The sequence below is a fragment of the Staurois parvus genome, unplaced genomic scaffold (genome assembly GCF_062004578.1).
Source record: "Staurois parvus isolate SC_StPar_1 unplaced genomic scaffold, SC_StPar_1.0 ptg000019l, whole genome shotgun sequence".
NCBI lineage: Eukaryota > Metazoa > Chordata > Amphibia > Anura > Ranidae > Staurois > Staurois parvus.
The window spans coordinates 21433175-21460162 of record NW_028317815.1 but is presented as its reverse complement, the minus strand read 5'-3'; the positions used below and the strand labels follow the sequence as shown (position 1 = coordinate 21460162).

General features: G+C 39.5%; 1 protein-coding gene across 2 annotated transcripts in view; it reads right to left on the bottom strand.

Annotated features, from left to right (window-relative positions):
- The window catches only part of PHTF2 (putative homeodomain transcription factor 2), a 182476-nt gene that overhangs the window by 64080 nt on the left and 91408 nt on the right, over nt 1–26988 (bottom strand). Inside the window, exons 4-7 of one of the 2 annotated variants that reach the window (XM_089685751.1) lie at nt 26349–26418; nt 21849–22007; nt 5480–5645; nt 690–854 (exon numbers count right to left, since the gene is read on the bottom strand). In XM_089685751.1, the coding sequence (XP_089541877.1) occupies nt 690–854; nt 5480–5645; nt 21849–22007; nt 26349–26418 (560 nt within the window). The remainder of the gene's footprint in view (nt 1–689; nt 855–5479; nt 5646–21848; nt 22008–26348; nt 26419–26988) is intronic. The other variant, XM_089685757.1, reaches the window with a different exon arrangement.

Genomic DNA, 26988 nt, shown 5'->3' with positions numbered 1-26988 from the left:
CTAAATTGTACATGTTAATCATTTCTGGATATATTTTTGTCATGAAAGTGTAATGAATTGAGAAAAAGTTAATACCATGTGGAGTTATCGAGCTAAAGTATAAATCTCAAAAACATCAGTTTTTTGAGCACTTACGTTAGCAGAACACAGGCAAAAAAAAAAAAAAAGCTACATCATTACATGACAGACACAGGACAACATTTATGAGGCACGCAATATCCCTTCTTCTGGTCAGGAGTTTTCCCTACTCTCAGAGATTACATCTAAACTTGTCCCCCATAAACTATGTATGAGATGCTGCGCCAATGGTTGTTCTGTTTCCGAGACACCTAAATTTTTAAACAGGTACAGTTTCAAGATCAAATACCTAAATAATCCAGCTAATGTCTTCAGCTCAGTCTTGAATATCATCTTCTTAATAAATGGCCACGTTTATTTCTTGTGCAAATTGGTCTTTAGGATTGACAAAGAATTACCAATTTAAAGACAATATTTTAAAAGATCCGTTGGAAGAGCCTATTCACTTACGACTTTTAATTTTATTCTCCTAGATATCTACTTCACGTTTCAAATGAAAGTTTGTTCCTCTAGGATTCACAATTCTGTGGAGGACCCATAATCTTTATCAGTGATTTCCAGAAGGAATATTGCATCTCTCCAGAAATACATAGCTTGGAAAAAATACAAACCCTGATAAAAAGAAAGCAGCATGCCAGATATCTCTGAAGACTGTGCCAATACTGTAAGAGGAGCTTGTACCGTAGTTCTGCAAAGTTCCCTCCTGTGTATTATCTGTAGTACTAGAGCCATCGCCTTCCCTATGTACTTCCAAATGTGCTGCTTTTCTTAATTTCCTTCAGCAGAAGAGATCAAAAAGTCGAAGGACCTTCATCATTGACTTGCATTGCGGCAGTAAAACAATGATTTATGGCCTAGATTTATTGATGTTTTAAAGTACATGAATAAACGTTGAACCCTTTTGGTTGCCACTGTGTAACCTTATACCCAGTTAACACAATCTACAGGTAGACAAATCAGTAGCAGTATAAATGGCTGTCAGTGACACTAAAAGGCTATATATATTTAAAATAATTAAAACAAAAAGGTCTGGCTCAACAACATTGATGTTGCATGAAAAAAGTTTAAATATTTTGGTTGTCACATCCAAAACTACTCTGACAAAATGTTGTGAGTTCTGTGGCTCCTGCAGTAACTATAAAATGGGGAAAAGAAGTACACTTCTTGATGGGATTAGGAAATACTCTATATTCACATGCAATTCATCTGAGCACTTGTAACAAAATCACAGTACTATAAAAGCCCAACTTCAGTCAAAAATGCAATTTAAATAGTATATTGTGCATCAATTACCTTACTCCTCAGTCTTAATTCGAAGCATCTCTTCCTTAGCTATCCTTCAGTGTAAAGAATCAAAGTCACAGTTTCCTTTATATACCAAGCTAATTTCCTGCCCAGGGGACCAGGTATTGTTCCCTGATTATTATCTTCTTGGGCACTGGTTCCCTCACCACCCCCGTGAGTTCTTCTGCTTCTGGTACCTTTGAAAGAGGATCCAGCTCCTGGAAGTGTTGCCTCCATCAATAGGTGGTGTCCATAGCACGCATGCAGTGATATGGACACCTGAAGAAGGACCCCAGGTATGAAACAGAAGAAGAAAGGACTGTCATATGACCTTCATGTAAGAAAAACTGGGCATTTGGATAGGCTTTTTACCTTACCTGCAGTTAGTTAATAGGGATGGGGGGGTTAACTTCCCAGAGTTGGGCTTTAAACTGATGGAGTGCAACATCACGTATTCCCTTTTCCATGAGATAAAGGAATGTCCTGTCATTGTGGATATAATACAAAACAAGTCACCCGGAGACCCCGATTTGTTGGATCTTTAGTAATGCCGACATACAACCAGGCACACACAACTTCAAATCTCAGAATTTACAAATCCATAATGAATAATTATCCATTGGTCAGTTTGAAAAAATTCTGCCTGTTTCGGGGGGGTGTAGTGTGTGGTATGTTGACATTATTTATCTTTTAAAGCATCAGGAAAACAAAATTACTGTCATTTGGAACATAAACCAAATATTTGAGGTAGAACAAAAACTGTAGCTGCTGACTTTTAAAATACAGACACTTACCTGTCCCTTGGTCCAGCGGTGTCCTCACCACTGCTGGTTTCACCTGCCATCTTCTCTCCCTGGCACCGGCATCTTCAGTGTAGGCACCCGGTTGTGACAGCTTGCGGCTTCACAGCCGGGTGCCAACTGCGCATGAGCAAAAAGCACTGCGTTTTGTGAATGGCTTAGTCTTCTGGGACCTATCACGTGTCCCAGAAAACTACCGGGAGGGAGGTGGGGAGGACAACTTACGCTTCGATCGCCTAGGCAATCACAGCGGGAACCATTCAAATTCGGGTAACCGCTGCCCAAAGGTGCCAATCCTTAATGGGGAGTGAGGGACAAAGGCTTAAAGCGGAACTTCCCCTTTTGGGTGGAGCTCCGCTTTAAATGAGATTAACATGAAGAATCAAAATAAATAAATTATACTCTTATCCAGAAATGAGAAGCTGCAGGTCAAGTCCACCAAATATGTATTAAAGCGCCCCAGCCAGCACAACCTTGAAAGCATCGTGGATTAGCATTAGGGACAAATTTAGACAAACGGCCTGGGGTCATTTACCAACGGGACGTCAATTTATAAGTTTATTAATTGAAAATGCTTATTTCTTTTTTTTTTTTTTTAATTATTACTACTACTTCTATTTCACACAGTGCTAATTTTGAGGACTGCAAATGTCCTTTTCCCGATATCCTCTACAGACATCTCATCACGCTCAAAAGGTATAACCAGCCTGACGCTCATGTCGGGGGGGGGGGGGACCTGTGCAGTACATCTTGGCAATACATGCACATGTTCTTAGAGCTCTCCCTAAACGTTATTACCTTCCACCCCCCGTTGGAGAGGGAAAAAAGACTAAGTCCTCAGATGATCCCTCTGACATCAGGGCAGGCTCCTATAACCTACAGTCTCAGTGCATAAAAATTTAAAAAGTGGAAGTGTCCATGATAAATAGTATAAAAATAAATAAAATGTGCCATGTGCAATACACAAGGTGGTCCTTTTAGCCAGTAAAGAAATTGCTCTTTGCTGGCCAAAAGCAAAGAAAAGCTGCCAGCCACTGGCCAGACAAATTTCTACCAGGATGGTCTTAGATGCGAAGCGTGAAGTGTCAAAAAGTCAAAGTAAAGTCAGGGAACCCATCTGCCCAAATTGTTCAAAAGATACACCCTGATTGTCTCACTACATATAAGAGGAAACAATAGTCTCATTAAGTGGAAATCAGATTCCGCTTCATGTAACAAGGAAGTCCTTGATCTCAAATCAATCTCGTCTTTATGCAAGATCATGAGGATCCATACAGGACAAAGCTGATCACTCAAACTCCTTAGTCCAAAGTAGTGGTTCAATAAAAAGAACAGACAAGGCAGAGGCTTAACCCTTGATGGTACTAATTGCCAAAGTTTGGACTGGTCCCAAACCTAGGAAACAGCCAGTGTGCGAAAAGGCACAATGAAGAAAACTCCCATAAATTCACACCAGTAAAAATGTCTTTCATGTTCAATGATAATCCTTACAGGAAGTAGATTTAGGAGCTTTCAGCATGGTTTGAATTAAAGCAAGCAAACTATTAGTAGGTTGAATGATCAGCCCTGGAGAGGACAGATCTGGTAAAGGCCACGGAGTGCTGGCTAAAAAAAATGAACGAGGTCGGCATACCACACTCTCCATGACTAGAATAACCTTGGCTTCAATGCTTTGAAAAGGTGATAGCTTTAGTGAAGAAAACCTGGATCATGGTATACAGATCCCATGGTGCCACAAGAACGTCTGCAGCACCTGAGGGATCCCATCTCCTACAGACAAGTCTGTCCAGCTTCTTGATGAATTGTGAAGCTACCAAGTTAACATCCAGTAATCCCCAACCCATATGTATCCCAGAACACATTCCTGTTATCAGAGATCATTCCCCCAGGTCCAGACCTTGCCTGCTGAAAAACTGCCTGTTTTTCAACCTGATTCTGAAGAATTGACCAGATGACAGGTCAGGAGGGGGTTCGGGTGAAGTAATGACATACAAAGCGCTCATAACTCTAGGAGCGTTTATTCCTTTGGCGATCAACCCTGAACATTCAGAAGGCTGCAAACTCCACCCCCAACCAAAAGAATGGCAACCATTGTGACAACCTTCCAACATAAGGGAAGAAAAAAAAAATCTGCCTTATGACAATGCTAGGAGAGAAGCAACCATGACAGAGAATTAGGTTCGAGAATATAACCGAATCACCTTGTCCATATTCGGCCCATGGTCCGAACATTCTATTACAAAACTCTTGAGTGAAAACAGATAGATCCACTATGAATACCATCATCTTCAGCATTTGCATACAGCTCTGTTATTTCCCAGAACAGAAGACCTTTGCTTTAAGGGTATCCAGGAAATGGCCCAAGTACTCCAAGTGATGTGATGGACTGTGAGATGCCTACTCAACTGTTCAGGAGCTCAAGGCCAGGGAGGTTTGTTGTTGCAGCAACTGATCTTCCAAGTATCAGATGATTAGAATATCTCTGGGATGAGGAAGGAGGACATGAACTGATTTATCTGTCTTTAACCGAAGGTAACTGCTCAGCCTTGGACAAATTAGACCCCTGTCAGCCTGTCAATTTGTACAGGTTTCCAGACTGCAGCTGTGCATATACACCTGTGACTCTTGCCACAGGAATGTACCGATTCTTTCTGCAGGAATCCACTTCCATTTTTTTAATCACATGTGTAAATGTAAGTTCGTAGACTCCATCCATATACCTATTCAATAGGAAGATGGTATATAACTAGGGCAGTATTTAATGACTCAACTTGTTATGTAGTTTTAATAAAACACGTAACTCTTATGGTTTAAGACATATCAAACACCTGTTTGTGTTTAAGATGTTTCAAGTAATTAGTCACAGGGCAGATACATCCGATGCACTAAGCACACCCAGTTACTTAACAACTTACAAGCTAAGAAATAATTTAAAGGGAAAATAAAACCAAATTTCAAAACATCCAAATATGTATCCATACTGTGATATTTAACCACAATATTTGTTAAATATATTTGGTTAGTTTATGAATGCATCGATAAAAACACTCATTTTTTTAAAAGCAGCAAAGGATAAGTGAAGTAACCTTTTGAATGACCTATGATGCCACATAAATTTGGTTAAAAATTACCTTAAAAACACAGTTCAGTGTGGGTAAAAATTGCATACTGTATGTAAAAGACTAGGATACCGCAATTATCTGGTGCTCCTATCTATAAATCACCCAAAAGGCTATTTGTCACACTCAAGTGCATTAGTTTTAATCAGAAACTTCAACTTCATGCATGGTCAAAATGCTTTACATGACTTTTGTTACCTTCTTCTTTTTCCGCCTATAACTGGAGGTGATTTAACAGTCCTTGTTGATACAATCTGGCAATGCACTGTTCCAAGGAGAAGCATAAGCCATATTGGTCCAATAACTTCAGTAAAGGAAACACAGTGAGGCCCGGGTGAAATGGTATATAGAACTACTGAGGCAACTACAAAACAAAGATTTGGGATGTTTTAAAAGAAGTTTTGTTTGACAGAGAAAACACAATAGAACAGTCGCTGCAGAAACTTTGAATATACAAGTATTAGAAAATATAACGTGCGTGCGCACACACAATTAGAAAATCGCAAATATTTTGTCCAGCAACGGTTTGTGAAAGACACTGGAAATGTTGTGTGTTTTTGATTAAAGTGGTTTTATGCAATCTAGTCTGCACTTCAGACTCTCCCTGTATGGTCAATGAGCTGGCTGGAACTTAGAAATAACACATTTCGATAAACCCTACAACATCTAGCAACACTGCAAGAAACCTCTAAACATAACAGGCTAATTTACTTAATGTACAGCTACAGATAAATGGCATCTTGATTTAACATTTTTATTTTGCAATTATTATTACTATTATTATACAGGCTTTATATAGCCCAACAGTTTGCTCAGCGCTTTACAATATAAAGGGAGACAATACAGCAACAATACAGTTCAATACAAGAGGGTTAGGAGGGCCCTGCTGCTTGGAGCTTACAATCTAAGAGGGAGGGTAATAAACTGAACATTTAACATATTCTATACCAATCCTTTAACATACCATACTAAATCTAGAAATAAATTCTTCAAAACATCTGCTTTTGTGCAGAATCGATTATCCACAGACATACAAAAAACAAAACCATTAAAGACTGAAACCATGTGACAGCACCTGCTGTCAAAATCTAAAAAACATGAAGCTGTGGGGGGTCTGCCAACACGGCCGCGTCATTTATTCAGAGTTCTGTAAATAAATGCACTACAAGTACCAGCAGCCATTGCGAGTGATGTCTTGTCGTTCTCAATGAGCTGCAAGGGCGCTGGTAAGAACTCTAGTAATTAATTGATTCTTCCTGCAATTCAGTAACTGCCTGCCTATATGCAAGTATGGGTAGACAGTGTACTAAGTCTTCAGGATCCTGACATTGCACCCACAATCTGCTGATCGCGGGTACAATGCTTTACAGACTGCAGTGTAAAAAAATAATAAATACTTTTACCTGCAAATAAGATGTGCATTTATTTTAAATAAAGTGAACTTATCCTTCAAAGAAAAAGTTGTTGCACCCTCTGAATCAGTTGGATTTTTTTGATAAGTCCATGGAATTTGGTTCCAAAAGGCCTGGTCTTTGCTTATACTGCATGTTCCATGGCAAACTATAGTCTTGTTCTAATGTTCTTTTCGGCAGCACTTTTTCCTACAGGTTAAATTGATGCAATCTCTTCCTGAATGTACAAACATGCACTTTGACCTCAACTGCTTAAAAAGAGTTAACTGCAGATCCTGTGATTAGGATTTGGGCAACTTTCAGAATCAAGCAATCTGTTCTTGGGCTGTATTTGCCAAGCTCAACCACCAGTCCTGGACAAATTAGTAGTTTAAAGTTTAAGGCTGGCCATAATGGGTTTTTTTTTCTTTTTTAAACAATCAGCCAGCAGGAACAGCCATAGATGGTTTGAAATGTGGCCAGTCCCTTCTGAAATGTCTGAACTTCAATCCATTTATAAGAAGCTTAGGGCAATTGTACATAATATTTTTCCTTGTAGTGAAAAGATGAATTTCAAATAAATTTGGTGAGCTTTTTATATGCCTTTCCAGGTTCACGAGCTTTATTCCAAGCTCTTCTGATTTCAACATGTTGAAACCACATGTCAACAACAAAGAGAACACTAAACCCCAAAATTCTGAAGTTTAAAGAAGGCAGGTCAAAGATGCATACTCCCTAATAGTGATGACCTCGGGAGTGTTAAAATCCTACTTCCACCTGAGCAAGCCTGCCTGGAAAGTATCACCTGTACTGTGCCCGTCATCTGTGGCCGAGTCATTCCTCAACCACTTACAATGGGCCTGTATACATGCAGCTGCAGTGTGAGGAATGCCTTGGCCATTTATGACTGGCCCAGTACAGGTGACTGCTTTCTGGCCAGCTTGTACAAGTGGGTTCAGGAGATCATCCCTACTCCCTAAACAGGTTCGAATTATTGGTGGAATACGTTGCATTATACTTTTTCCACATGACAAATCTGCATTTGCAATAATTTCGTTAATGGGAATGAATGCAAAATTTCAATTTTATATGCAATTTGTATCTGTAGGCATTGTTTGAATGAAGGTCCAACATTCAGCTTTTCAAATATGTTGAAAAAGCCAGCAATTTGCATGGGTGTGCTTATCTTTTCACAAATGTAGGGGTGCACTTCCTGGCATGTTATTGTGCCTAGACAAAACTGTGCCTGCAGCCCTACACAACTGAATGTCTTACACAGTCAATCTGACCCCCCCCCCCAAAAAAAAAAAAACAAAAACAGAAAGAACACGCAACAGACACTAGTCCAACCAATTAAAAAAAAAAAAACACATAGAAATCTCTATACACAATCATATCCCCACAGCTGATCCAGAGGAAGAAAATAAAAACCCAACCCAAAACATGATCATATTTGCCCCAGTGGGGGAAAAAAACAATTCCTTCCTGATGCCCCAAAAGGAAAATCGGATATTCCCTGGAACATCTCTCTAGTCAATATCAGGGTAGTCAAAATCCCCCATTATTATCACTGCACACTTTCAACCCTTTCTATCTGTAAGAAGCGGACTCTCCACATTCCTCATCTAGACATTCCTGGTCTATATCACACTCCAATAATTAATTTTGAAGTATGCATACCCATATGCAGCACCATCACACTTTCCATGAGCAAGGTACGGTTTCACACTCTTCTCACATAGAGACAAAACGCCACCACTTTTACATTTTAACCCGTCTCTCCGAAAGAGAACATAGCCAGGAATATGAACAGCACAATTGTGTGAAGAAAGAAACCAAGATTCAGCAATACCAATAAAATCATAATTCTCTTAATGCACCAAAGCTTCCAGCTCACCTATTTTGCTTGGCAGACTTCTGCCATTGGTGAATAAACGCTTGAATTCATTGCTGCATTTTGATTTGGGTTTGCATTTTTTTTTGTAATACAGTGTTATAAATTTACAGTGGTTGCTTAACATGGGAACCCACTTATCTACCAAGGCCCCCCCCCATTCCATCCACCATTAGGGACGGACCTACCTGCCCCATTATTTTCTAATTCACTCTCCTCTCAGTTCTAGTTTAAGTACTTTTCCAGCCTTCTCACAAACCTTTTCCGCAGTACAGCAGTCCCCCTGTATTAAGGTGCAAACCATCTTTAGCATATAAAGTAGGATGCACTTAAATGAAAAGTCAGCCCAGTGTTCTAGAAACCCAAATCATTCCCTCTTACGCCAAGTCTTTAGCCATGTATTCAGTTAAGTTGCTGCTCCAGTTTTGATCAATTCCCTCCCAGTGTGTGTTTGAAACCACACCCTCCCTGCATGCACCAGTCAAATTAGCACATCGTACTGTGCTTGCTCAGCTGATGTGTGCTCATTCAGTAACAATGGCTGTCTGAATACAGTTCCAGCTTCATAAAGCTCAGTGCCTGTGCCAATGAAGTCCAATGCTGAAAAATTAAAAAACAAAATGCAATTAATAGCTTCAGGAAGTAGAGGAATTAATTTCTAATAATGCAGATAGAAACGTATCTGCTCTGGGAAACTTGTGACCTGACACAACCAGAGAACATTGCTGAAAGGAGAGTGCGGACTACATTAAATATATCTAAGTGAACCATGTACAGTAAGTGCCAGGTTTCCACCTAGGCATTTCATGAAATTTCACAAAAATTTCACCTAGAAAAGTGAGGGAATAATATTAAAGTGGTATCTGCAAGCACAGACATTGCAATATACTTCACTCTTCTGCTGAAAAATCAACATGAGCCATGGAATATATGGGAATTTGTTTGGTATTTTTTACTACCTGGTAGCATATTGGGCCGCATGGTTCATCTGTTTTTGGCCTTTATTTTAATCTAGGGTGTCGTTTTGACACATGGTTTGCATATATCCTTTATTTCCGGTCTGTTGAGAGCAAGCTTCATAGGCTGTTATGGTGTCATTGTGACATCCGCTCTGGTTATTCATTCATTGTTCCGGTTCGTGGAGCGCAAATGTCACAAATTAATTTCTGCCCGTGAATATTTATAACGTTAAGGACATCATAAGCCACGCCACTGCTTGTGACGAAATACGTAGGGTGGAGCGACGGCTCATGACGTCATTGCTTCACGCACCATGGCCATTTTGTTGGTTGGAAACTTTGATGATCTTACATGAGTATTTAATCTCATGTTTGTAAGTGTAATACTTTATTAAACTTCAAATTATTTTAAAATATTACACTATGAGGAGCTTTTGTTCTCTATACATCCGACTATCCTTGAGGCTTAAAACTGGATCTTTAACATTGAGTCATAGCGGTGGAACTGTCTTTTTAAGGGAGAAAATCAAGGATCCAATATGTCAATTGTATTCCATATTTGCTGTTTTTGACCGCATGATCTGTGGTGGAGGATTCTCTCATCTTCCTGTTGGTGGAACATCACTTTTTGAAGATATGGTTTTATTCCAACACTTAGTCATTTTTATTGGACTTCTTTGAGGACTTTAATTTAATTAATTTCCCATCATATTTTGTGCAATTGTGGTGTGAATTAGCGCTACATTTTTGTTTTTGTTAGTGCATCAGTAAGCTAAGGAAAGTTAAAGTTTGATCTCTGCAACTTCAACTGGAACCCATCTAAATTCAATGCTATGAGTAAGATGGTTATATCTGTAATCTTAAGAGAAGACAATCTGCTGGTGAAGTGAGGTGTTACCTACAAGATCTGACTATAGACGTCAGAATACCTTACAGCCTGTGAGACCTGTTCCCTGTTAAGGAAGCCTGCGCTAAGGGCACTAGAGGGACTCCCTGACAACTGTCCTTGGGGCATAGTTTACCTGCCAAAAATATATGTAGATAAGGGGTGTCTGCAGATAAAAAAAACAAAAAAAAAAACAAACTCTGCAGCACTCAAAGTTAGATCGTGCCCTTGCTATAGGTTTAGGCCATTTACATATCTCCCAAAGCCTGACTGAAAAACTCCAAGATACAGCATCATCCCATCCGGTCTTGTTGCTAACAGACTCCCCGTTGTTACTGTTCACTTCCACCATCACAGGACAAAGTTTCTCTCATTCAAACCCCCTAACTTGCACTCTTTCTCCCCTGGCACAGTACTGTAGATCTGAGCTCAGTGTTTGAGAACTCGCTCATGTGATGGTGGAGGTGAACAGTAATAGCTGGGAGTCCCTTATCGACATCCTAGGAACAAGGCAGGATGGAATGATATCTCTGGGAGTTTTCCAGTCAGGCTTTGGGAGGTATGTAAATGGCTTACACCTCTAGCAAGGGCATGATTCAACTTTCATCAAAGCTTTACAGTTTGTTTTTCATTTCTGAAAATGCTTACCAGCATAGGCATTTTTTTTTTGTTAAAAGGTGTACTGGCCTTTTACTGGCCATAGATTTTCAAATGAACTTTCAAACATTTGTAAAATTCTCTGTACTTTCAATTTGACAAATGTTGTTCAAAGTATTCATTTCAACAAAATCTTTCAACAAAATTTCTATTGTTTTTATCATTTAATTTTGGAATGAACACATTTTTCCGAACGAAAGCCACACGCTATGACAATTGTTCGTTTAAGAAAATGTTAATCCTGCGCCTTTGAATTTTCTTGTCACTACAGCCAAAAATGTACATAGGTCTGAAACCACTAATGATTAGAAGATCAAAGTAACATTCTTAAAAACGAAAAAAAGTGAAACAAAGTTCTAAAAGTGCATTACCAGCTGTAAGCACTGTATGAGTGAAAAGAATGAGAGTGAAAATTAACTGGGCCTGTCTACACTAATTGTTACTGAGCATTCACATATCTAAGACATAAAAGTCATAAGGTTTGTCATAAAATACAAATTCAACACTTTCTTGATGCTCTAATTATAGGTCTGGGTGGTTTATGATATTTAAAGCACTCTGAATTATATTTGACTACCCAGCACTGCAAGCAAAAGAAAGAAAGTTTTTCTGATTTATCCGAGCATGGTGAATAGTTCTATCAAGACTGCTGTTTTAATTGTAACCTCAATAAATATAAAGCATATGTGCAAGCTAAAAATAAGTTGCCATGGAAACAGACACTGACAAGGGAATGCAAATAAAAGCTACCAGGGCTTTTGTAAAAAGGTCAGATATGCCTGTCACTTGATTGCACCATGAATATTTTTTTTATTCTCTTAAAACAGAAAACACTACTATTGGTCTGCAAATGAGTCAGGTCAGCCACCTCAGGTGTTTGCTGAAAATGCTTTCAAAACTTTGAGTGACCCTTCACTTTTCTAATGAAATGAATTTATTTATTAAAGCAAAATTAAACCCTCAAAAAATGTAATATATTGCAACTCACCAGTACTTAGATGTGATGGCTGCATTAGTTTTCTTTTTTTTAAACCCAAAAGCAGACATTAATTGTATTGCAGTTTACCAATTTATAGCTGCACTAGTTTTCTATTTTAGGATTCTTTCTTCTATTTTCACCTGGTAATCTGGCAGTAAGTCGCTTGTTTTTCATAGGAACAAGCTCTCTTTCAGATGCATCAGTTTACATGGATGAGACAAATTTAACACTGACAGAGGTGCTTACAAAGAGCATACATAAACGAAGGAGGAAAGCAGGAACATCTAGGGTGACCTAATCAGTGTATATATAAGCAAATGAAATCAAAATTGCAAATAGAAATATATATAAAATACATCACAATTTTTATTCAAACAAAATTTAAAAGCAGATTATATTACAAAAATCATACGGATTTGCACTTAAGGGCGAAAAGTTAAACCTGTCATTTAACCTACAGCCCTGAAGTTTTGAGAAAGGACACAAATGTCAATTTTCACAAACTCTGCTGCTTCAGTGTTTTTAGATCTTTTTATCAGATGTTACTATGGAAGTGAATTAGAAGTACAAGCATTTCATTACATTAGTTTATGCAGAGAGTCAATATTTTCAGTGCTGATCCTTCTTTTTTTAAGACCTCTGGAATTCACCCTGGCATGCTGTCAATCAAATACTGAGCCACATCCTAACTGATGGCAGCCCATTCTTATATAGACCTTGCTTGGAGTTTGCGAGAATTTGTGGGGGGGGGGGGGGGGGTTCTGTTCACCCACCTCTTGAGGATTGACCACAAGCTCTCAATGGAATTAAGGTCTGGGGTGTTTCCTGGCCATGGACCCAAAATGTCAATGTTTTGTTCCCCAAGCCACACAGGTATCATTTTTGCCTTATGACAAGGTGCTCCATCATGCTGGAAAGGCATTGGTTTGTACCAAACGGTTATTGGATGGTTGAGAGAAGTTGCTCTCGGAGGGTGTTTTTGTTCTATTCGTTATTCATGGACCACTGCCTTGGCTGAGAAGCAACCCCACACATAAAATGGTCTCAGGATGCTTTACTGTTGGCATGACAAAGGAATGATGATAATGCTCACCTTTTTTTCTCCGGACAATGTTTTGTCCAGATGCCCCAAACAATCAGAAAGGGGACTCAGAGAAAATGACTTTACCCCAGTCCCAAGCAGTCAAATCCCTGTAACTTTTGCAGAATATCAGTCAGCCTTGATGTTTTTCCTGGAGAGAAGTGGCTTCTTTGCTGCCCTTCTTGGACACGAGGCCATCCAAAGTCTTCAACTCACTGTGTGTGCAGATGCACTAACACCTGGCTGCTGCAATTTCCGAGCAAGCTCTGTACTGTGGTTCCCCGATCCAAAATGTGATATTTGGAAACTTATGAACCTATGTATTGAAAGCACTTTAGTATCTTTATTCATTAATTTATATTTATGGTCTATGTTCTTGGTCATTTATTCACATTATGGTTATGAGCACAATTTATCCACTTGTATTGTTTATTTGTACTGATTGATGTTCATTATCAGCGCTACATCACTTTTAGTTAATTCACCCTTCATAACCTGCTGGCTATGTTAAACACATGAAAGAAACCTACTAAAACATGGAATAGTTAATGAAGTACATCCAGTACACCAAGTACAACTGGAATATCTCTGTAGATCTAAAACTAATGGCTCTGCTGCTTGGAATACAACGCAGAAATAACAAGTACTGTTTAAAGATATACAGACGGACAGACATGCAAGAGAGCAGCATTCCTTTAAAAAGAAATGGCCACTCCTAAGAATTTGGTTCCAGGACAAAAATCGTGGCACATGAACATTTGTCGACCTAACAAATATTTTTGCCTCCTCTTCATATAAAACTCAGACTATGAAAAAAGTTGTGAAAATGATGAACAAGGAAGGTAAAAGTTTTCATTATTTGAGGTGAATGTTTTCAAGAATAACTGACGCCAAGAATGAGAAAGGCATTTTTTTTTTAGTCCACAGATCAGATAAGTCATCAGTGACAAGCAATTTGATGATCTGTTAGTGGGGCCAAAGAAGATCACTTGGAAGGCATTCAAGAATCTTTTCATCTCAGCAACCACAGAAAAGCAAACTACATTCAGCTGGTTGACAAACATATTACAGCATGAAGTGCAACATGTCACTGAAGACTCAGGAAACCGTGAAAGCATTTTCACATGTGAATTTTTACAACGCCACAATGTGCTTATCTACTTGTTTTACTTGCTTTGATTGCTGCTATAGGTTACAATATAATTACTATTTAGTCATTTATTTTAACGCAATATCTATGTTATATTGATAATAATTGAATTTTTTTATATATGTTATATATACTTCACGCTCCTATTACGTTATTAGGGCTGCATGCTTATATTATATGATTTTATAGAAGGTTTTTACCTTTCATGCTAGCAACTCTTTTATCCTATCCAGCGCTCGTTTATCACCCTTTTAATATTCCTGTATGACTGAAAAGCTTGAGATACAAAAATAAACAACAAATGTATGAAGGAAGAGCTGTTTAGATATTAAAGTGGTTTTAAAGGCTCAAGATTATTTTTACATCTATCTTTACATTCTAGGCATGATGGTAAAAAACCTGCTGTGTGCAGCAGTCCCCCCTAATACTTACCTGAGCACCATCACGATCCAGCAATGTGCCCGAAAGCCAACGAACCAATGAGCAGAGAAATTGTGGGCCAAGCAACGGCTGTGTGTGTGAAAGGACACAAAGAGCAGCAGCTCAGGAGCCCGCTTAACAAACTGCTTGTTGTATGGGGAACATGGCAGGAGGGAAGGGGCCAGGAGAAACGGCAAGCAGTTTTTTTGTTCAATAAATATAGTCTTTAATATCACTTTTACTCTAGGCAAACTGCTAAATATACAGAACGAATAAATATCAGAGCCGTTTTACCTGCCAAAGGATTTGTATTTCTGTCCATTCATTCCTGAGACTTATAAAGCCTTGCCAGAGCAGCCAACTGAAGACCTGACATACACTATATTGCTAAAAGTATTAGGACACCTCTCCAAATCATTGGATTCAGGTGTTCCAATTCACCTCCATGGCCACAGACGTATAAAATCAAGCACCTAGGCATGCACACTGCTTCTACAAATATTTGTGAAAGAATAGGTCGCTCTCAGGAGCTCAGTGAATTCAAGTATGCTACTATGATAGGTCCATCCATGAAATTTACTTGCTACTAAATATTCCAGTCAACTGTTAGTGGTATTATAACAAAATGGAAGCAACTGGGAAAAACAGCAACTCAGCCACAAAGTGGTAGGCCACGTAAAATGAAAGAGCGGGGTCAGCGCATGAGTCAATAGCTAAAGACCACCAAACTTTGTGTGGCCTTCATATTAGCACAACAGTGCATAGTAAGCTTCATGGAATGGGTTTCCATGGCCGAGCAGCTGTATCCAAGCCTTACATCACCGAGTGCAGTGCAATGCGGCAGATACCGTGGTGTAAAGCACGGCACAACTGGACTTTAGAGCAGTGGAGACGTGTTCTCTGGAGTGACGAATCACGCCTTCTGTCTGGCAATCTGATGGACATGTCCGGGTTTGGCAGTTGCCAGGAGAACGGTACTTGCCTGAATGCATTGTGCCAAGTGTAAAGTTTGGTGGAGGGAGTAATTATGGTGTGGGGTTGGTTTTCAGGGGTTGGGCTTGGCCCCTTAGTTCCAGTGAAGGGAACTCTTAAGGCATCAGCATACCAAGACATTTTGGACAATTTCATGCTCCCAACTTTGTGGGAACAGTTTGGGGACGGCCCCTTCCTGTTCCAACATGACTGCACACCAGTGCACAAAGCAAGGTCCATAAAGACATGGGTGAGCGAGTTTGGGGTGAAGGAACTTGACTGGCCTACACAGAGTCCTGACCTCAACCCAACAGAACACCTCTAGGATGAATTAGAGTGGAGACTGCGAACTAGGCCTTCTCATTCAACATCAGTGCCTGACCTCACAAATGCACTTCTGGAAGAATAGTCAAACATTTCCATAGACACACTCCTAAACCTTGTGGACAGCCTTCCCAGAAGAGTTGGAGCCGTTATAGCTGGAAAGGGTGGGCCAACTCAATATTGAACCCTACGGATCAACACTGGAATACTATTAAAGTTCATGTGTGTGTACAGGCAGTCAGCCCAATATTTTGGCAAAATATTGTATCTCTACTGCAGCTCAGTAATTAAACTAGGGCTTGGGCTTGTCCCCAGCTTGTGATTGGATAGTAAAAGGAGAAGTAGCAGGCTGAGGAGTTCGATACTCTGCTCTGTCCTCATGTTCCTTGTTAGCATATCTAAGCATATATTAAGCATAAATTATTAGTACCTTTTATTGTTCTTCTCCCTCTCATAGTCAGAGCTCTGCTGTACAGAGGTTTTCAAGAGGCTAACTCAAATTCAGTGGATTACAAGAGACAGACCAGTCAAATTCAGGTACTACCACTAGTTACTAATAAAAATAAACCTAAAGTAAATGTAAATTCTAATTCTGTTGATTTGTACTGTGTGTTATAAACACTTTTCCATAATACATTGTTTCACCTTTTTTTCACCTTCTTTGCATCTCAGTGTTGCTCATCTCCTACAGCCTTCATCAGCCACTTGTTATCCACATGCACCAACTTCAGTGTTGGCTGCACAACAATCCAATGGCTTGCTTCCTCGTAGTGACTATGGTGGACCTAGCCTAATGCAATGTGCTTCTGCACAGTTGCTCATGGCCTCCACCAGGGGTGCATGTGACAAAGTAAACACGCAAGAGAGCAAATGGGAAACAACTTTCACCCCATAATAGAAAATAGGATTATTCTAACCACTTCGGGACTGGAGCAATTTTTATATTTTTGTATACGCATCAAAATCTGACTTTTTGGCTAGAAAATTGATTAAAACCTCTGAAACATTATGTTTTCTAAAAGGAGAGGCCCTGCAATATAAATAGTATATGTAATTTCTTCTGTCACGTGATATTTTGCACAAATGTTTATCAAATCTATGAGAGGAGCAGCAATTAAAGTGATCGTGCACTACAGTGGCACACAGTTACACAAAATAACAAAGGGACAGGAAGGAACTAATTTTGTGCCTATTTTAGTAGAACAAAGGTAACCAGTTCGGCTGTTTTTACTTTTCACATTACATTTTTGGCAATAAAATTATCCCCCCTGAACCACATGTATTTTCTGAGGCCCTGTAGAATAAAAAGGTGATCATTGCAAGTGTTTATATCACATGAGATTTGCACAACTGTTTATCAAACACAAATTCTCAAGAAAAAACATAATAAAATGAAGTTTAGTGCAAAAACACACAACATAATACCCATTTTCGGTTAAACTATAAAAGATGAGTTGCATCGAGTAAATAGACACCAATCATTCCAAGTCTTAAAATTGCATTTGCCCACAATATCACCAAAAATTTTAAAAGCGTTTACAGCTTATCAGTTTATACCAAACTAGGAGCTCTTCTGCTAGAATTATTGTTCTCACTCTGACATTTGCGGCAATATGTCACACGTGGGGTGCGACTGCGGTATACATATGCGTGCACACCTTGGGTTTGCATTTGCACAGGTGTGTGGAGCAATGAGGGTTACAGCAAATTTTTATTTTTAATATATACTTTATTAGAATTTACATTTTTTAAACTTTTTTTAATTTATTTTTACTTGATTACTATCACAATGTGATAGCACTGGGCAGGTGACAGGTACTTTTTATGGATACTTTTTATGGAGACAGGTGTCTAATAGAGCCCCCAATGCCTCCCCTGCCCTTCACACCATCTAATGAAGCACAGATTGGCTTTATTAGATGTGTCCCCTGGCTGTACTGGCCATGAAAATGGGCATCTGAAACCGGAAATAACACCACTTCTGGTTTCACTGTTTGCATGTGAGATCGAGGCATGGATTTCCTTGATCTCACAATGCTCGCCTTCCCTATCCAGCAGTTGTGTTCCCGGGCTCCGGTAAGAGCGGGGATCCCAGGAACCATGGAAGGAGTGGGGGGCACCATGTTGTCGGCTCTGAGAAAGTGTTTGGCAGCTATGGAGCTGCCGCATCACTTTCACTTTTAAGCCGGCTGAACAAAAAACACACAAGCTGATGGCTTGTGATTAAAGGTTCACTCAAAGAGCTGAACTGGGTAATGAATTATTGTGCATGAATGCATACTTGCAAACTAACAAAACTTGGGATGTGATAAAGGTGTTACTACTGTCTAAGGGAAGTGATGTAATCATTTCCTTATTGGAATTTATCTGTAGAACCATTTTCATTCTTTGTTAGAATCCAGGCATGTAATAGGGCAGTCCTAGTCCTAGGGCAGTTTCTTTTTTTAAATGCTGTAATCAAATGAGAAGGCAGAATACAGGGAAGAATCACCAGGCAAAAATTGCATTAAAACAAAATTAATAAAACGAATGCAACAACTAAGGACTGTTAAGCTGCTGTATACTGCATTTCTGTTCTTAGGTTTAGTTACACTTTAATTTGACTTTACCACTTGCCACTGTGAATTAATAGAATACATAGCCAATAAAATAGCATGGGTTTATCCATACAAACCAGAAGAGCAACCTCTATAGTTTTCATCAACCCAACTGCTAATAGAACTATGCACTCCTTTCTGTGCAACCCCAGCTGCACTGAAGATGAAGAGAAAACAGAGGCTACCCCTTTATTGGTGACCCTGGCCCGAGTTTTGGGCGCATCAGCCTTTAAGGAGTGTGCTGTAAGGTATTTGTAATATATTCCTTTCCCAATTTATGGTCTCTCTCTCACAGGGGATGGAGGGGTTTCACTTATGTCCCAGTAGGGATCACGTAGTAGAATATTGATTTATTGGGGGTCTATCCTTTTTTGTTCAATACATCTTGGACAGAGCAGTCCAGTGTTTTTCTGTAGCTGGTTACATCTTTCGTCTTTATTTTAGGATTATTTCCTTCTTCTTCTGGAAAAGTGTGTATGTAGGGAAATTATTAGATTACTATTTAAGAAGGAGGTTTTGGGCCTTTTTACTTATGTGCACGTTAAACATCATTAGGGTGGCATTGTTCTGTGAGGCCGGCATCTCTGCCATGGCAGTTTGTTGCGGCCTCTGTAACCCCTATGTACATCTGGGAGACCTTTTGCACAACTGTTGCACTGCATTATAATGTGAGATTTTTTAATATATTTCCTTAATCTTTGGTGTATGATCTAATAGTATTGGCACGTAATGATATCGTTTTGATTGTGTTTAATGTACTTTACAACAACTGCTTTGTCCAGAGGAAGAGGTGGTAGCCACGAAACGCTTCGACCGTGAATATGGGAAGGACGCCCCACTACATGCTCCAATATTGAATTACGAAAGCTATAAACAATTCTAGCATGTTTGGAGGTGTCCGGTTTCATTTTAGGAACAATGTTATGCATTTACAATTTTACTATTTTGAGCAAGTTGTGTATGTCTTGGATCCCTATTAAGCCAATATTGTGAATTAACTACGTGTTTTAGAATAAGTTCCTCTATTTTGGGATGACCTTTAGACATACTTCTTAAAGAACTAGAACAACCATTAGATTTTGTCAGTTTCTGAAAAACAAACTGCCAGGAAAGTTTAAACAGACAAAATTGTTGACTTATGCATTTGTACAAGTCAGCATTCTCAAGGCTGAGTCACTGTCTGGAACACTGCAACAGACTTTAGTCTGTTTATGTCCTTCCCTTTCTCAAAATGCAGTACAAAAATCTGGTGTAAGAGTTGAACTTATTCTGAAGTGCTGTACATTAAATAAAAAATGAAAGGATTGCTCATATACTGCTTGCAGCGTAGGGACAGCCAAGATTATACTTTCAAGCAGAATACAGAGCCTGTGTGTGTCAAATGTCCATAGCGTTTGGAGTTAAAAAACATAAACGGAATAATAGGTCACAGAATTAAAATTATTATAGGTATTTAAATAGTGCCGACAATTTACATAATGTGCATTCACTCCAGCCCCTGCTTCAAGGAGCTTACATTTCATCATCCCTATCCAACTTGCATACATACACACATACTAGAACCAATTACCTAACAGCAGATCTTTGGAGTGTGAGAGGCAACTTAAGCACAGGGATCCTGACCAGGATTTGAACTGGGGACACCAGCACTGCAAAGCAGAAGTGCTAACCACTAAACAAAGCAATGCTCACAAAACAAAGTGTACAGCTGAAAGTAATACTCTCAATAGGCTGGGCTTTATTGAAAGAGCAGTATGCAACAAGGTTTTTGAACCATACTTTTCTTGTGGGTCACAGGAGTACACTTACTTTTGTACTTCTGTGACCCAGAGTTAAATTGAATAGATTGTTTAGGTGGGTCCTCCCATTCCATAGTTTTGGTAAGTCTGAAGGAAATTGTAGAGAGATTGTACAATCAGATCGCACAGTGTATGGCCATCTTTATACAAGTACATAGGAGGACTGAGTGGACTGAGCCATGCAGCTGCCAGGCCCCATTCACATCACAGCAGTAATTAAAACACGTTGTCTATACTTTCTTTGGAGCTTTTCCACTCGTTATGAAGAGGGCTGACCATTCACTTGAATGAGCTGCCCTATGCGCAACAAATTCCCCAAAGAAGCTCCAGAACTTTTTTTCTACAGCAGAGTTTTTTGCCATGCTTTTTGGTGTACTTGCAGTGCAATTGCTGCATGGCAGACGTGCGTCTGTGACCCGCACTTAGGGTGCTATTAACATTGTGCTGCAAGTGCGACGAGCGTTTCCAAATTGCATGATACAGAGTGCGCTGTGCAGTTTGACATGCATTCAGAACTGCACAGATATGAATGGAGCCTCATTGATCTTGTGTAAACACACCAACTTCACTTTCGGGTGCCATTCACACCTAGAGTAGTGGGAGCACATGGTTTGTGGCTCATGTTAATGACAACACGCATAGGGGAGCCCATGGGCAAAGAAATTCATGGGAAATTTTTGCATGTTGCGGTTTGCACTTTTTTTACTATGCATTTTGCTTCTTTTGCTTCTGAATTTGGGGTGCTGTTAATTAATGGCACAGGAAGTGCAACTAGTTTATTTTAGGTGTATAAAGGTGGCCATACACTATCTAATTGTACAATCTCTGCACAATCTCCTTTTCATTTACCAAAGCTATATTATAAAAGACACACCTATCTATCCAAACACTCTGTAGCGAATCAAACAGGCTCTTGAATTACATAGTTGATGGTATATCTAAAGGAAACTGTACAGATTGTTTAGTATATGATAAGCTTTACAAACTTCCAGGGACACACTTCTCCTGTTTTCAATACTACAGCTCTGCTCCACACAAGCTCTTAGGTGATTGCTCAGGTCCTACACACACTGCCAGATCTGTGCAAGATGAAGGAACAAAAATAAATAATCGATCACTGGCTGTGTATTTAGTAGGAACAGATAATGATATAGACTTATAATAATTATATGTGAGCACAGAGTTGGATAGAAGCAATCTCCTGAAGAGGGGAGGGCATGAGCAGGGTGTATGTTAATGAGGTCAGATGGTAAACTACTTCCTTCTACTGTTTTCATGTCCTAAATGCCAAAATGCATAAAAAAGTATACAAAGGCGGATTGAGAGAGCTTATTTGTTTTAAAATAACTCACAGCAAGTTTAAGTTCTAAATTAAAATGAAAGAAAATAAAATAGTTTTTCTTAAAAACACATCTTCGAAAACAGAACAAGAATTTGTTGAGAGCACGCTTCATTTACCTTGAAGAAGATATAGTAAAAGCAACCAAAGAAAGATGACCTTTGAAGTAACTTGAAGCCACCATCTAAAGAAAAAAGGAAAAAAAACAACACGAACAATTCCTTTCCTTGTCAGAGATGTCCATGGGCTTTCAGGTTTTGCTTTTGCAAATGCAGACCCTGTAAAAATAATAATAATAAAATGATAATAGATAATATATGAGCATGTAAAGGGCTGGACAATTACCATAAAAGAGATGTGCAAATAATATATTAATAAAAAGTGCATGAGTTGTCCAGAGTGCCCAATTAGATTTCAATTTTATGCTCTGACAGAACAAGGAATCAGACTGGCTACTATAGGAAAAAATGTTTTAAGTTAGGAAAATTTCAACGCAGCTTCACGCTAACCCTGCCTTTTTTACTACAAAGCTCTGCCTTCTACAGGCAGTGGCAGGATCAACTGGTAATAAAATGTACTTACCATAAAATCTATTTCTTGGAATCCACTGAGGAAAACAAAAGGTTCAGAAACAGTTCAGTTATACTTGCTGAATACAGGAAGATGGTACTCTGGCAATCAGAAAAACTGCAAGCCAGCCCCTGTATAACCTGTCCTCTACCCAGTATGCCTCAAGTTTTGTGAAAAAGCAGTACCTAGTGCAAGAGCGCAAAAAAAAATACAGAAAAAAAAACACATAGGAGTAGGGCCTGTGTCCCTTTATGGCATCCAAGAAATTAATTTTATGGTACATTTTCTTTGTCCTCTATTGAGGGACATAGGAATTCAGAAACAGTTGGGATGTCCAAAACAATTCCATAAAAATCCCACAAAATGGACTGGGGACTGTCTAATTCAGAACTACCTGAAGGAGCAGTGACCAAATCTAAACCAGATGAGAAAAAGCCCTCTGCAAAACACAGAACCTGCCAGTGACCAAAGGAAGGGCGCAGAGGACCAATCTGATGCTCAAGACCAGGACAGGTAATGCAAAGGAGTAATGAGACTCTGTATAGAGGAACATTAACCCGAAGATCAACAACTCACAGGATGGGGGAAGCTCTGGAGAAGTCCTGGAGATGAGCATGGGAGGAGGAGACAAAGGAGCTAGAGAATAGGAGGTCTTGCGAGTAGTGGAGAGTAAGGTTTGGGTGATATTTAGAGACAAGATCGGTGATATAATTTGGGGCAAAGTTATAAATGGCTTTATATGTTATTGTAAATGTTTTGACATGAGTCGTCTTCTGAATCCACTGGAACAGGTTCAGACTGCAGGAGCAATTTACAAAGTGAGATCACCTATTTCACCTAAAAGCCTGCTAGCACTCACCAATCAACTTCCTGAACTGTTCCAGTTTTAAGGCTGCAAAGCAATCTTTATGCCTAACTGGCTGGAAAACAACAGGTCACTAGGCCCCCAAGTCCCCCTCCACCTCAGCTGCAATGGCAGCATCACTCCTGTTCGAGAGCCAATTCCAGAGATTTCAACCATATTGCCTCAGATACCAATGAGGCCTAACACCAGAACAAAAGTGCAACAGGTTTTATCCTGCTTTCTAAATCTAGCTCTATGTTCCTCACCTAGACTCATTATTTCCTGGTGTGGCCCAGAGAATGTGATAGAAATTCAAGTGGACCCCTCATGCCATCACCATCTTTACCGCTTCCATTCCCTGCCACAGCTTTCTGACTCTTCAAGACCTAAACTAACAAACAATCTTTATACAATGCCTGTATGAGGCACAAAGAAAAGTAGCTAGGGACCCAATATTTCCACCAGGTGTCACCCTGAACTATAACATTTTTGACTTCCTACTAACCACCTCTGAGACCTACCTTTACAAGACCAGGGCCTGGTCTTTTGCATTTCCACCTCAGGATCTGTTTCACTCTGTGAGTACAGAGCAGGACTGTCGCAGACCACTACTATTAATGTGCTTCCTCTGACTAAAACTTTCACACAGGCTTCTTGCTTGACTTGTTATGATCCCAACGGAAAACATCACTAAAAGAGGACTTTTGCCTGGCCTGTCTGGGGGCGCAATGAATACAGTAGCTGCACATCCCACTCAAACCACAATCCCGCCTGTTGCAGACTTTATTGCCTGTGGTACTGGAGAACCAGTAATAGAATAGGGAGCATCCCCTACACCTCAGAGGACATCAGAGAAGACGGGGATAGGTGGGGGGCCTAAGGCCACCTTCAGAGCAGCAGGATGATACTGCTAAGCACCTTTAATTGTTGTGCTATTAAACTTTCATGCATAATTAATACTTCATGTTTTTTCACTGTAATGCTTTCTGAATGGCTGGTCGGGCATGGGCACAAGTCTCAAGGGTTAGACGTTAACTGCATGTGTGCATCAGTCACCCTTATATTTGCTCTGATCCTTATATCATTTCAAAGCACTCCGACCGCAGTTTGCACTGGTAAAAGCCTAAAAGATCTAGGTGTTGCCTCAACTGCCCAGCAGTCAATCACGAAGATCAGCTACCCCCAACCCCGCACTTACCAAATAAAACTCTGGGCATGGCAAAAGTTCATGGGCATTTCTCTGGACCACTCTCTGACATCCATGGCTTCTTTTCCATTGAAGACTTTCACATTCAGGACACTTTGTTGGAAAGGAGGGTGGGGCATAGTGAGGCCACGCCTTCTAAGCCAAGGCAAACCACTCTCAGTAAACCAATGCCAACTGTTAATTCCCTGTGGAATACATTTAGGTGTAGCTTCCTCACTGTCACTCAGAGAGTCGCCTATGGTCATGTCATATACTAGCTTACAATTTTTTGGTTAGCCAATGTCCAAACAACTGTCCTCCTGTAGGCAATGGTATAACCCGACTGTTTCTGAATTCCTGAGTCCCTCACTGGAAAGAAAATAATATTACAAGTCAAATTCAGAAAAACAAAAACTGCTGTGTTAAAGGTAAGGATTAGAAGTTAAACGGTTTAAAGTGTCTAAAGGAAATAATGTCCAAGAATATTCTTCCCACCTAACCAAAAAGAACAAGAATGTGTTTGTTGTGGGCAATTCTTGTTCTTTCATAAACCTTCAAACCAGAGACCCATCTGGACTCCATTCCCCAATTTTGATACGGATACCTCTTCAGCACAATAACATAAGGAACCACCAATGAAACCACAAGTGACACTGTTAGACTAAAGACAAGAATGCAGTCTTGTCTAACCTACAGCAACAGATTTCAGTATTAAAATCAGTATATGATTCTGCTCTGGTTGCTATGAATTACCACATTTTGCTCATTACTCCTGCTTTGCATTTACTGAATATGTCTGAGAGTTGCTCCAATTTGTTGCTGACCAGCTGAAATTTCAAATTGTAGCTGCCAATCACTTACTTCATCTGGTGTCCTTAACAATGTGAAATAAATTCAAATTCTATTTTAGAAAATAGGTTATTTGGTTACATTAAACATTTAACAGAAACATAGCTGTGCACTGGTACTGTCAAAGGTTAAACAAGCTGGGAACTTTGTAGTCATCCACTTTTTCTTATTACTCAATTATGTTACTTGGGCAACAGGAAAAAGTCAAGGTGTGTTTAGAGCAGGGGTGTCAAACTGTCGGCCCTCCACCTGTTGTGAAACTAAAAGTCCCATCATGCCTCTGCCTTTGGAAGTCATACTTGTAACTGTCAACCTTGCAATGCCTCATGGGACTTGTAGTTTGCCAACAGCTGGAGGGCCGCCAGTATGACATCCCTGATTTAGAGGTTTACATTTGTGCAGTTAAATTCCATGAACACTGGACGTTTTAACAACGCTGGTAATGTTAGCTGTGTAAAGTCAAGTTAAAAACGTGAGTTTTTCAGCACTTTTTGCATTAGCGTTCAGCAACTTTTTACACGTTTTTTTTTTAAACACCCTCCCCCCCCCCAAAAAAAAAAAATATTTTTTTGGGTAAAAAAAAAAAAAAAAAATCCAAAAACTCTAGTTTGCGCTGTTTTACCACATTTTCCAGTGTTGGAGTGCTTTTACAGCTAAAAACTCCTCTAGAAACCCATTAGTCCTGGGTTTTTTTTTTCAGCCAAAAAAAGCCCCTGCCAAAAAACGTTGATTACAGTCTAAGTGTGCATGGACACGTAAGATAACATACTGGGGAGTTTACTGGCTGTTGATAAAAACCCGTCAAAAGCCAAAAACAGCAGCTGTAAAAACGTACAGTGTACATGAGATCACACAGAAGTAATGTGTGTTCATTGTTAATGTTCACATATTCCCAATCTATAGAGACTAACAGAGCTCTAGGCAAGGGCTTCACTGTGGATGTCCTGGGTTAAGACAAATCACAAGACTTTGTAACTATAAACCACAGAAAACACAATACTTTGTGTCACCTATCAACCACAAAAAAAAAAAAAAAAAAAATCTTAGTTGAAATAGTTTGAATATCTTTGTTTCTAGAACACTACTATAAACTGACAATTAAAAACAAGTAAAACAGTTACCTTGTAGTATGAAAAAATAATAAATGTGTAATTATATTACATACTGTACCTCTGACAAGATCCACATCAATTAGGTCTGGCTTTACATGCCCTGTTTTCTTTGGCTTGTTCCGTAAACCCTGCATCGATGATCAATCCATTAAAAGAATAAAAAACACACAAATGTATATTTATTAAAATCTAATTAAATATATAATATAAATAAATATTAGAATACACAAACTCACTCACTGGGAAATAATCAAATACATTAAAAGTTAAGGGCTTACAACGCAGCAGCTGGTGTCTGGTGCGATCCGGCCATATTGCCACAGTGCCAACTTGAGCGCATCATGCTCTTCACTTATTCAAAATGTCAGAAAGACGTTTCATTAAGTTCAAATGTCGGCAGTGTGGTGAAAGGCGGTGAATTGCTCTGCACTGCGTTGCACAGGAAAAAAAAAAAAAAAAAGTACTGCATGCAGTATTTTTTTTCAGTGCACACTGCCCACACACCACCACAACACTGGTGTGAATCAGGCATAATGGAGACCAGGCATTTTGCCTTGTCATACGGGGAAACTGTGCAGGAATAGCCGCTCAATGCAGTCCCACCGCATTCAGTTCGAATACACACTAAATGTCAATGCATTTTGTAAAATAACTGAAAAAACATCCAAGTACACCTATGTTATCACGGTGTTGTCTAC